The sequence below is a fragment of the Vidua chalybeata genome, chromosome 8 (genome assembly GCF_026979565.1).
Source record: "Vidua chalybeata isolate OUT-0048 chromosome 8, bVidCha1 merged haplotype, whole genome shotgun sequence".
Classification (NCBI taxonomy): Eukaryota; Metazoa; Chordata; class Aves; order Passeriformes; family Viduidae; genus Vidua; species Vidua chalybeata.
The window spans coordinates 27175340-27188012 of record NC_071537.1 but is presented as its reverse complement, the minus strand read 5'-3'; the positions used below and the strand labels follow the sequence as shown (position 1 = coordinate 27188012).

Below are 12673 nucleotides of genomic sequence, written 5' to 3'. Positions count from 1 at the left end.
CACCACTAGCACATTTTCCTCCCCTAAGCTCTCAAGACACAAATAAGTATTAGTTATACTAAGTACTATAAGAAATACTCAAACCAGTATTTTTGATACTACATTCTCAGCCTATACAAACTAACGACAGATTTAAATTATGGCTTGTGGCTTGCAGTTCCAAAGAGAAGATTCCTGTAGTCAAGAGGAGTTAATTTTCAGAAAGTAAACCACATTTTCTTATTTATAAATTTTAAAATAAAGTTCATCTCATAAGTTTTAAAGTAAAATATCAAAACCCAATTTAATACTCAATATAATGTGCACAGGTTAAAAGTATTAGGAAAATATAAATACTCTATGCTATAAACTCGTATCTTAGATTTGAGAACATAAAGAGGTGGTTCCTTACACGACAGCATCAACAGAACAGGATTTTTCTCTTTACTTACAATTTTCTCTTGATTTTTCACTCAGAGGAAAATAAAACACTTGGTGTAATCTCACTCCGTTTCCACTCCCTGCCTCCCTCGCATGCATTGTGCTGCACCATTTGGAGCAGTGCAAGCAACGTAAATACATGTAAAACCCACAAAACACAATTCTCCCTCATTTCGCAGCGCTAACTCGGCGGACCAGGGGGAGACAAAAAACCCGGTAATTCCCCCGGAAGCCCATCAGCCACCCCTACTCATCGCTCCTCTCTACACCGCTCCTCTTACATAAGCAAAGGGAAGAAAAATAGGTTAAATGCACGGAGGCAGAAGGAGCTGATGAAATCCCACGGTGACAGTTTCTTTTTTCCTCCCTCCCCCTGCGGCGGGGGGGTGCGAGCGGAACCGGGTCACCCCGCCGCTCCCTGATGTCATTTCCCCTCCCGCCCGGCCGCCTCCCCCGCCCCGCCGCACCACCGGCCCACATTACACAAGTGCCCGGGGCAGCGGCGGCCCGGCCGGGCGGCGCGGCCCGCGGAGCCGCACCCCCCCCGCACTTCACCCCCGAGCCAACTCCCGCCCCACAACTTCGCGCCGGGCCGGGGGCGGCGGCCCCGCACGCCCCTGCAGGCGGGACAGCGCCGGGGGCCGCGGCGGAGGCTCCAGCCCGCGGGGTGCGGGGCCCGCTCCGCGGCCCCCACGGCCCCCGCCGCCCCCTTACCCGGCACCCACCTCGGCGTCAGCGGTGGCGGCGGGTGCCGGGCGCGGGCCCGGCCGATGTGGCTCCGGCCGCGGGTTCGGGCCGCCGAAGCGCCGCCTGCGAAAGGCGCTCAGCCTGCGGGACGCCTCCGCTCCTCCGGCAGCGGGACCCTCTCGGGGTGTCGCGGGCGTCAGGGCCCCCGGCGCCGCCTCCTCCGGCGCCGCTTCCTCCGCGCCGGGATTATCGCCGCGCTCGGGACGGGCCCCGGGACCATCTCTCCGCCATTTGCCCCCACTCCTTCCTGCCGTCACCGCGCGCGCCCCGCCCCCCGCCGCCGCGGCCAATCGCCGCGCGCCTCGCTCGGCCGCCCGCGCCGCCTCCGCGCCTGCGCCCACCCGCGCGGTGCCCGGCGGGAGTTGTAGTTTGCGGCGCGGCGCGGGCCCCGCAGGGCCTGGGCCCGGCCCCCGGAGCCGGCGGGCGGGTCCCCGCGGCGGGGCGGCCCGAGCCGGGACGGAACGGGATGGCCCAGCCTGGTGGGAGCCGCCGCCTCCCCGCGGCCGCCTCCGCCCGGGCCCGCGCGGAGGCTCTGAAAGCGGAGCCAAGGGGGCCCGCCGCGGGCAGCCCCGAGCGGCCCCACCCCGATGGCGCCCAGGCCCAGGTGGGTCCCGGCGCACGTCGAGGAGTGTCGGAGCAGCCCGGCCACCCCAGGCCGTGTGGAGGCGCGGAGGGTCAGAGCCCTGCCCGGGAGCTCGGGAAGGCAGCAGGCGCTGAAGCGGCCCTGCGTGCACTCCATGAAAAGTTTGCGGTGCCTCGTCCAGGGCACGGGAGCCCCCTGCGCTCGGGGCCGCCTTGGCTGGTACTCACAGTGGGTGCACAGTGCCGGCCTCCACATCCGCTCCAGGGAGGAAACATGCTCTGCGGAGAAGGCCCGCGGAACGAACGCGGTGCAGGCTGTGAAACTGTGCCTTTCACATGCTCCCACTTCCACAAGCTGTTACATCCACCCACACGCGTTAGATTCATGCACACCTTTGAGGCTTTGATTAATGATACACACTGTGCAGAGAGCAAAAACGCTCCACGAGGATTGTATCATACAGCAAATACATACGGACATCCAACAGTCGCCAAACCCAACATTTTATATTCTGTAGGTAGTATTTCATAACGTCCTTGTGGGATAGAATACTAAGGATGCATGACAAGAAAAACATTAAGCAACATCATGCAGATGTAGTTTGGTAATTTTTCAGAGTCAGGAACTCAGAAAAGTCAAGTGAAATTCTACACCTTTGGAGCCTAAAATGGTTTCACAACACAGGTTCATACTCAAATCATCGTTTGAGGCTTTACAAAACAAGTCCCAAATGCAGAACTAATTAAAAGGCTGATTCCACTGCGCAGAAGAGGTTAGATTTGTCTCAATACCTCTAGGTCTTTTTTTAATTTTATATTTACTTTACCCGATGCAAAATCACTGCCTCACCATAAGAAGATGCAAGACTATGGTTTTGTTTAGTGATCCTCTGAGTAAATCTGGTCTTTGCCCCATCCCCAATGATGTGTTGGAGCTTTCAGGCATTACTTCTGAAGCACAAACATGCTGTGAATGTGCTCTCTAAATTCAGTATACAACTGGCACTGTTGGAGAAAGTGGAGATAAAACCAACAGGGCCTTGCAATGAGAAGTATAAGTTCCATTTGAGGTTTGTGTTGTTTCAGACAAGGCTTACAAACTCAGCTCTATCTCACCACCTGACTCAGTTACTGAAAAGCCACTGAAAAACAGACTACAGACTTTAAAATCTGTAATTTGACTACAAAACGTGAGATTTTTCTCCCGAGAGTATTCTTGATTAGAGCCACTAAATAGCTCATTTAAACTCTAAAAGTAAAATGGATACCTAAACCTGTTTGAGTTTGCATAGTCTCATTTGGTGACTGATCTGTTAGACAAAGACAACTGTTAGACAACTGTGAGAGCTTGAAACACTGAGGCTCTGAGAAGTTCTTTACAACATAAAAGTTTGTCCTGAGAACCAGAAAAAGTGAAGAATATGGCCAGAGTAAGGAAGTAACACCAAGAAACCATTAGGAAATCGTTTCTATTTTGATATGAAGCTGGAAGAGTTGAAATTAAATTAGATCTATTTCCAATGTAAAGCCTGGGCTACCTAAGTCACTTATACAGTAATGTAGAGAATTTTGCAGTCTAATGATAGTAATTGGATGTATTTGAAAGTTCTTACAAACCTTAAACCCCTGGGCTAGCTTCATATTTCTAGCTGTATTTCCAGTCTTTGTAGAAACCCCACACAGAGTAATCCAAACCACTGCAGATTCGTGGTCATGAGGGAATTTCCCCTGACTAACAGAGGATAAATTAAACTCATTTATGTGCTGCCTATCCTATCCTGGGTACCAGCAGAAGCCTGTAAGTGAAGCCTTTTACTAGGATGATGATGGAAAAACAAACCTCGTTGTGTTCAAGAACAGCAGAGATGTGCCAGTTTTACTGCCCCAACATACTTGAGGTACTTAGAAAATTTGACACCCTGTATCTTAATAAGCTTAGCAGTTAACACGTTAAGCTTTGCTATTTCCATTTGCATCTGGCTCACCTCAAATATGCAAGTACCATGGCAGAGCAAATAAAAGCCAAATCCTACCTGTGTTTGGCAGTAGATATGTTTCATTCTCAGAGGGTGGAATTTAACAGGCATTTTATGGTTTTTTGTGAAATTATATTACTGATAGTTGCCATCTCCATTCACACACATACAAAAAACAAACAAACAAACAAACAAACAAATAAAAAAAACAAACACATACCACCCGAAACAAAACACCAACCACTCAAATCCTTTCACAAAAAAAACCTCCAGCCTATGAAACACACCAGTTTGCCATTTGTCTTCATGAGAACAGCAGTGGGAGATATGCAGCCACTTTCAAACTGTAGTTTTTCTACCTTAAAAGTTTTCTTCCCATTACTGCCTGCCACCCTAATCCCCCAAAAGAAACCATCATCTTTGCTGCTTATAATAAAGTCAGAAAGCCCTGAAAAACAGCTCAAATGCATCAAAGGTGGATATAAAAGAGATAAAAACATAGTAGGAAAGAACACATAAGAGGGACAGAACAGTTATTTGGGTACATCAGATCTTAACACACTCTAGACCCCTCTCTGTTATCTTCTTGAAGTTCTGTGCCAGGACCTGTGTGGGGCAAACAGAATTGTCCAAATGAGCTGCAGCCTAGTACAGAGCCTTTCAAAAACATTAAAACATTTAAAACTGTTTCAGTTTCTTCCAAATGAAAAGGGAGGCAATACAGTAGGAAAACAGAAGGTTTCCTGTGCAGCAGATACTCTTGGGGCAGATGAAGAGTCACATCCTTCCAGAAAGCTGTCAGGAAGGTTTCTCAGTGCTGCCTCATGGACAAAGCATAGCATTTGACAGTAATAACAGCACGACTGAGGCTACAGGTTTTAAAGGGACCATAGCAGTAGGTATCCTTTATATCAAGAATATAAAGGGTGTAGCACCATAATACACCCTTGCTCCAGTCCTTTTCCCACAAAAAGGGAATAAGCTCATTATCCATCACCCTGTTTCCCTGTGAAGCACTACCCAAGAAGCAAACAGTAGCTCATAGCTCTCCCCATTGCTCCTCATGCCTAAAATGCTCTCCTCACGACTGAAAGCCTCTCAGTCCACTTCTTCTCCTCTGCCTCTCAGCCTAATCACCATTTGCCTTTCAAGTCCTCAACGTCCTGAAGTGCTTCCTTCCTTGCCTCTTGTCCAGGTGGGAAGGGATGGGGGTGAAGAGGATGTCCTGCTGCACTCACAGCTGCTGCAGTGCTTTCATGTCCCAGTTAGCACCATTTACAATGCTAAACATTTTGGTGCTTTTTCTTTGCCAGAAGTCACCGTGCTTCTGTTGCTGTCCTTCAAATGTCACAGGCACACAGGGGTGAGAGCACATGGGCCCTTGCCATTTTGATTCACTGGGGCGAGAATTTCCCCCTTGCTATTTGCACAGCAAAGGTGAGAGGAGGGTAAAGAGACACATGAAGTAACTAATTACCATATTTTAGTCAATTTCTCTTAAAATAGTGACTAAGACTTTAGTATCACCAGTAACATGCTGGAGGAAGGGCAGCAGCACCAGCCCCAGCAGCAGCACAGGACTGGGCAAGAAGGGCAGGGTTGTACTGAGAGCTGCACTGGCTGCACAGGGCAGGCGTGGTGGTTGACCCAAGCTGGATCCCAGGTGTCCACCAAAGTTGCTCTGTCACTGCCCTCCTCAGCTAGCCAGGAGAAAGAAAATATAACAAAAGGCTCATGGGTCAAGAAAAGGGCAAGGAAAGATCACTCACTAATTACCCTCACAGGCAAAACGGAATTGATTTGGGAAGATCAGTTACATTTTTTACCAACCAAGTCAGAGCAGGATAATGAGAAATAAAATTAAAATCTTGAAACACCTTCCCCCCATCCTCCCTCTTCCCAGGCTTAACTTTGCTCCCAGTTTTCTCTGTCTCCTCCCTGCTCTCACATACTCCTCTTTCCAGCTGCAGTTGGGCAGTTTTTTTCTTCCCTTTCTTATATCTGTTATCCCAGAGGTGCCACCACTATCATTGTTGGGCTTGGCCTTGGCCTCTGCTGGGTCCATCTTTGAGCCAACTGGCATTGGCTGCATCGGGCACAAGGGAAGCATCTGGCAGCTTCTCACAGAAGCCACTCCTGCTACCAAAAGCTTGCCATGCAAACCCTGCAGTAGAAAGTACAGGGGCAGGGAAAGAGGAGAGATCTGCAACCCAGAGTACAGCAAAGTATACTTTCTGTCAAGAATTTGGCTTTTCTTAGTGAGGCATTTCCAATGGATATTGTACTGCTGATTTCTGACACTGAACCCTGAGAAGAAGGACTGAAAGACACTCAAACAGAGGATCTTTATAGAGCTTTGGATCATAATTTTCAGTAGCTGCCTCCTCATTGTGGAGGTCATGCCAAGGCATTAAGTTTAGTAACTGAAAGGTTAAAACAAACACTGCTGGACAGACTAAAGGAATACTTACATCAGTGCAGCAAAGGGCCAGTTACCCATGATTTAAAAAATAGAAGGTCCTTGGATCATGGCATTACTGGATCAGGCCCAGACAGAAAGTTGTGCTACTCCACCTTCTCTCTGGCCTGCACACCCATCTGTTGCAATCATGTGAGAGGCAGCATCGTCCCTGCAATGTCAGAGCTTCTGGAAAGACTTGTTTTACTTGATGAACCAACAGTAGTCATTCACCTACGGCTAAATTCTCAGTGGTTTTCTGTGCAGCTTTTTTCCCTAGGTGATCAACCTGTAAGTCTACTGGAAAAACCTGTGGTGAAACACTAGTGGGAAAGCACAAAGTAGCTTTCACCTTGTTATAACCATCAAGGTCAGAACTTCATACTGCTATGCAGTATATTCCCAGCAAGCTCTGCTGAGAAAGTAACCACCTGTGCTGTTTCCCACTGAAAATTTTACAATGTGCCAACATGTTTCAGGAGAAAAAAAAAAAAAAACAACAAAACAAAGGCATTTGCAGTAAGGATGCAGCCTCACTTAAAAATCCACAAGGAAAGTCTAGGTTCCTCCGTTCTTTGAACAAAGTAAGTTCCCATTGTTGTATAAGGAATAAAAGGGTGCTGTCTCTCTTAAATACCTGAGATCTCTCACAGCCCTGTAGGACGACCAGACTGACTACCAATCTTTCCCTCTTCCTGAATTTTTTTTGCTTCCTTTTAAGATCTCTCTGTTTCACATTATTATTGAATTTCTGTCTGTCTTTATAGCAACAGCCCTTAAGGAAAGCTACCAAACTGTGTCCACATAGTGCTTGCTGGGGAAAGAAAACATGGGAAACCATCAAAAAATTGGTTCTTATAACAAGCTCATTGGTGCAACTGTCAGTGTCCTATTCCTCTTCCAGCAATAGGGGAGAAGACATTTCTGTTGCTGATTTTGCTGCTTCCTTCATCTTTTAAAAGGGGCAGGTATGTGACCAACACTTTATCTTCCTTTGTCCTCTTAGTTTTGATTGTTGAATTTGCATGTGGTTGTCACATGCAGATGTTGAGTTTTAATTTACAAGAGTTTTGTTTTCACCTTTGTATTTTCCCAAGTACTTGCTTCTACTTTTTAGAAAGAGACCAGTAACTAAGCACTTCTATAGTAGTTGCAAACCATTAAAGCCCAGCAATATCAGATTAACAAATTTATTGGTGCACTGGAACCAGGATGTGTGGCCATTGAGGATTGTGAGCAATGCTACAAAGGATGGCAGCATCAACTACAACTGGAGAGGAAAATCCACAGAGAATTAAAACTCATGTAACTAATGAGGTCTGGATGGACGTGTCCCTGAATGACATGACAGAATTCATGTACTAGCTAGCAAATTAAGCTGATAAAATGAAACTTGGAAAAAAAATTAAATTAAGATTTCCTCATGGGAGTGTAGGAGGCAGCAAAATACCAGGTAGTGACTTCATTAGCTTCCTGCCAGAATACAGCCCTCAACAAATTACTTTCACCTTTACTCAGACTACAATGCAGCACCACAAAGAAAGGTGCAATGTCTGTTGCACAAGACCCTGGCATGCCCAGGGCCTTACACTGTGCCAGTTTTGCAAACCTGTTCACACTTAAGCTTCCCTGCATACAATGCAGCCGTGTCCCATGAAATGAGCAAAGATCACACCACAGCACGGACTAGAGGGCCTGTTAGTGAGTGGTGGCAGAGTACACTCAGAAAAGTAGTTAGTGATAACAAAAGGCTGGAAACATCTGTGCATTGCCTGGTTCTTTAGACGTGTCACGGAAATGACTCATTACTGGATCAGCCACATGTAAGGGCAACAGAGCAGGCAGTGCATTTATGTCCAAAACCACATTATTATTCTAATAATACACTGGCCTGCAGGCAGCCTCCTTATGCTAGACTTCTCTGCTGGATCTGTGACCTTGAAATTCTGAGATAAATGTTTATTGTGTAGCACAGGTTTTTTTTTTTTTTTTTTTTTTTTTGTTTTTTTTTTTGTTTTATTGTTGTTTTCGTTTTTGTTTTTTGGTGGTTTTTTTTTGTAAACATTTGAAAGAAATTGGAGGAATTTTGATGCAAGAGTTTAGGCTCAAACTAAGATGCTTTGACTAAATCAAAATGTCTCCCCAGTGGTTTTTATAAAGAATAAGCTCTGAACCATGGCTTGGGGAAAACAAAACATAATTCCTTTTATCTTTTAGTGATTATACCAAGTGGCTTGAACAGCATGCCAGTGTCTGCTTAGTGGTTTTTGTACCTTTCAGATGGTAGATACTTAAGCATACTTGAAAGCTCAACTCAATCAAAATACCTTTGCTGATCAGCTGTCAAGCAAACACACAGCAGACAAGAACTACAGTTAATTCAAAAGGAAAAAAATCATTCCATGCTCTACTTCAGCTCAGTTCTAAGCCTTCTTCAGCACAGTGCTGCATCTTCTAATTTAAAGTGTGAGAAATGTTGTTCCTTAAGTGCTTTCTCAGTCTTGTAGAGAGCTGTTTTGTGGCTGACAGGTCCTTCCTGTCCCAATCAGTTTCCAGACTCTAATTTTAAACACAGGTCCCAAAAAAAGTGAGAAAAAAATATATAGGTCTTTTGTCTTCATTTTCCATTTTCTTCCCACCACTAAATGCAAGATTGGGCAAGGGCTGAGTAATCATACAGGCACTGCTAAGTGGTTTGATCTTTGTATAAAATAGAAGGCTTTGGTCATTATCAGCTTGGACCATTCAGTCATGCTGCAGAGGGAAAACAAATCAGAATCTTTCTCAAATCATTGAATTATCCACCAACAGTTATCAGTAGCTAAGGCAGGAAAAAACAGTTGAAAGGGCATTGATCACAGTTCTTTTTTATTGTATGCACGTCATCATGTACAAATATTGAATGTTCCTCTATGAAATAAAGGTTCAATTAAGCAGAAAAGATGTTTTAAAGCAGTAATAGCTCTCTGCTGGACTCCAGTGACACCTACTGGTAAACAAAGAAGTTACCAAACATTTCTTGAAAATGAAGCAGCATTACTTTACGTACTTGCCCTTAGGATTGCTAATAATTTTTTGGCAGCTCAGGCTATGAACCACACTACAATCAGGTGTTATAGTTAATGAAACAGTGTATTTATTTTTCAAAATTGGATTTTGATTTCATCTGATTGTTAACTATTTGAAACTGCATTTTTATCACTCTGAAGGTATTGTCAAGTCCTACATTTTGCTACTGGCAGCTGTAGATTAACATAGGCCAGTGGATTTTTAGCTTGCTGGACTACACTGGACATATTTCCAGTTTTACTCTTCATGATTTCATTAATATAACTATAGTCAAAAAGTAAATTCAATACCTCTCCATTTTCTTTCAGGTGCATTCCTTTTAGCACAGATTCCAAAAATGAAGATCTCATGAGTAGATCAACTGACCGAGCTCATGGCTTTGCTTCTGACACCACCTTGCTGTTTGTAGTGCTGAACTGGTTTGTCACAGCTGTGTCAGTCTGGCAGGTCATACAGATATTCCCGAATGTCATTTCAACCAGCACTTGTAAGAGAATAAATACTAATAAACTCCCTAGGTGAGATTTGTGGGACCAGAATTTCAATAAAACCTCACATGATGCAAGGCTTTACCCACAGAAAATGGATGCAATATGCACGATGTACACCCAGAGACACTTCAGTTGCCAGCTGGGACAAGCAGAAGCAGCACAGCAAGGAGAAGCAGTACTACAGCTCTGGGCACCAGACTCACCTCCCTTTCTACACTGGGCTCCATTGTGTAAACTCCTTCAGTGTATGGACATGAATATTTCTGTTTGGGACAATCTGTGACTGAGGGATTCCTTCTGCAATTGACAGGGAAATAACATATGCAAGGTTTGCAAACCACAGTCTTGCCAAACAACTGTCCATAAACATCACTGATGGAGCTCTAGCCATCCTCACTGCATTAGGAAATTTTGCCCTTACTACCTCTGGCAGGCTTAGAATGGTCTTAGTTTCATCTCTAACACTGAGGTCCTTTCAGATATGGCTGAACAAAGCCATAAAGCTTTTAACCTCTTTGTCCTGCATATCCTAACTTTGAGGAGCTGAAGCTTCCTGTACAAAAGTCTGATTTGGTTAAGTCTGACAGTCTCCAGTGCAAACTGTCCCAGGACAACAAAAATGCTCTATTATGGAGTGGTGAGGCCATCTGGCAATGAACACCCCCACCACAAATCCACACAACTCCCAAGGTATCAACCCAGGCATCTCAGAACAAAGGAGGCACAGATATATATATATATATATATATATATATATATATATATATATATATTTTTTTTTTTTTTTTTTTTTTACCAAATTTTAAGTGAAAAAATTACTTCTGACAGAGCACATCAGCCAGATTTGCACAGGCAGGAATATTGTTATAGGTTACTGGAAAGCAGAGAGACAGGAGCAAGGTACCTTGGTTTTATGGGAGACTACTTGCCAATTAAATGCTGTTCCCAGTACTCAAAACTTCTAAGCTAGACTATAAAGACAACAATTTCTAAAGGAACTGCAGAAACATTTTTAGAAGTCAGGCTATAAATCAGCTAAGTAATATTTCAATATCAATTTTACAACATGTCCACAATAATGGCTTTACAAACTTGTGTACATAATTAGAATAGGAAGATATTATAGAAATTGCAATGTGTTGCAACTTCAAGATCAGCTCAAAGAATGCCTTTTGTTTTTAAACATTATATATTAAACTTTATCAGAGCAGAACTATGCATGATCCCATGGAAATTAGATGTCCAGATGTTACTCCCTGGCACTCTGCATTTGGCCCCTGGGCCAAATATAACTTTGTGAAGTGGACAGTGTTGACAGACTGATAGGACTTATCATGGTGATGAGCAAATGCATATAAAGGATACATATAGAAAGAACCATCCCATAAAAATCAGACTTTGTACCTTGACTAAACAGAGATTCACATAATATAATTATTATACCAGAATTGAAGTTTCTCATAAATTAGATGTTAATTTCTCCATATGTGCAGCAAAAATATTTAAATTAAATTGAAGAAAATCCATCCAGTCCTTTGTCAAAGATAAGTGGAAAGCTTTCCTTGGCAAATGAGGGAAGCCAAGTAACCTGTTTCCAAGTTTCCATTCAAACCCAGTAGTTTAAATTTCTCATTATTTAAAAAAAGACAAACTCAAAGCTATCTTTTATGTGAACAGATGCTGTGCTGTCTTCTTGAAGCTGCATGCTTAGAGGCAGATTTTTCATGCAGCTGCAGAATGAAGTCAACAAGCCCACTCTGTTCCAGGGTTGCTATTCAGAACCTTTTGGGCAGCAATGAAAGAAGATCACATCAATTTCATGCTGGTTTTGCTGCTCTACAAAGAAATGAGCAGCAGACAGAGACACGAATCATGCCTAGATTGCAGGGGGGGAAATGTGTCAAACTCCTCAGGAAAACAAGGTATGGAAGATTTAATAAAATATAACTTTTACAAACACCTCTTTTACTTCAGGGTACTTTTGGTGGCATGGCACTGTTTCTGTGGCAGCCTCTGCTCTGGCTGAGTTACAGACATTGAGCTCCATGTGCAATTAAGAGCCATGAGTAGGGTCCCTGGATCCCAGCTAGAACAGATTTGACAGACATTGGTCTCTGTCCCCATCAACAGCATTTCCCTTGTGGCCCATGTACATTTTCAGCTCTGCATCTGACATTACTCTTGAACACACACAATCCAACACACTTGTTTTATAATATTAATTTAATTGTAACAACATGTGCTGGTTTTGAGAGAAATTCCAGCAGCAGACACAGAAAAACCCTCTGCAGGCAGGGAAACAAGGTGCTCAGAGAGACTATGCAGTTCCCATTCTTGAAGGTTTCCAAACCCACCTCGATAAAACCCTGAACAATCTGCTCTGACCTTTGAGCTGACCCTGCCTTGAGCTGGAGGGTAGATGAGAGACCTGAGGTCCCTTCTCAGCAGGACTATTTTATAATTCTATTATAAACTCCGTATGCTAGTAAGTGCCAAGTGAGTCATATGCTTTTTCAAAATGACATTATATATATACACACACTAATACCTATACATTAAAATACTTTAGCTTCAGCTCTCTAATATTAAGATCCTAAGCTAAAGCCCACAGAATACCTTATTCTGTGTAGCACTGATGCTGTAGGTTAGGATGACTGCAGTGCATGGCTAGAAAATACAAGTTTCAGCACTGACTGGGTTATTCAGATCAGTAGAATAAGTGTGCATGGCTAGACATTGTTTTTGCAGTATTCCAAGGGAGAGGATATAGGGAATTAGTAGCAATTTGGAGGTGTGTGGATTGCCTTTGTTTTGCCACTAGCTAATAGCAAGCCCCAGCATTTAGGGGTTAAGAATCTTGGAAGCAAAGCTTGGTAAAAAGCAGTTCACCTGAATAGATATCAATGACTATAATCAGAGTTAACTATGCT

General features: G+C 44.1%; 2 protein-coding genes across 4 annotated transcripts in view; one reads left to right on the top strand and one right to left on the bottom strand.

Moving 5' to 3' along the window:
• The window catches only part of WAPL (WAPL cohesin release factor), a 64811-nt gene extending 63394 nt beyond the window's left edge, over positions 1-1417 (bottom strand). For 2 of the 3 annotated variants that reach the window (XM_053948924.1, XM_053948927.1), the window contains exon 1: positions 1146-1417. The gene's annotated coding sequence lies outside the window, so the exon portion shown is untranslated. Of the gene's footprint in view, positions 1-431; positions 813-1145 lie in introns of those variants that run through there. The other variant, XM_053948925.1, reaches the window with a different exon arrangement.
• LOC128791147 (basic proline-rich protein-like) lies at positions 842-2281 on the top strand. The gene has a single exon (XM_053948487.1). The coding sequence runs from the start codon at positions 842-844 to the stop codon at positions 2279-2281; it is 1440 nt and encodes a 479-aa protein (XP_053804462.1).
• The last annotated feature ends 10392 nt before the right edge of the window (positions 2282-12673 follow it).

What these genes read in the sequence shown, in the direction of transcription:
- LOC128791147 (XM_053948487.1), top strand. Translation starts at nt 842, where the DNA reads ATGTCATTTCCCCTCCCGCCCGGCCGCCTCCCCCGCCCCGCCGCACCA.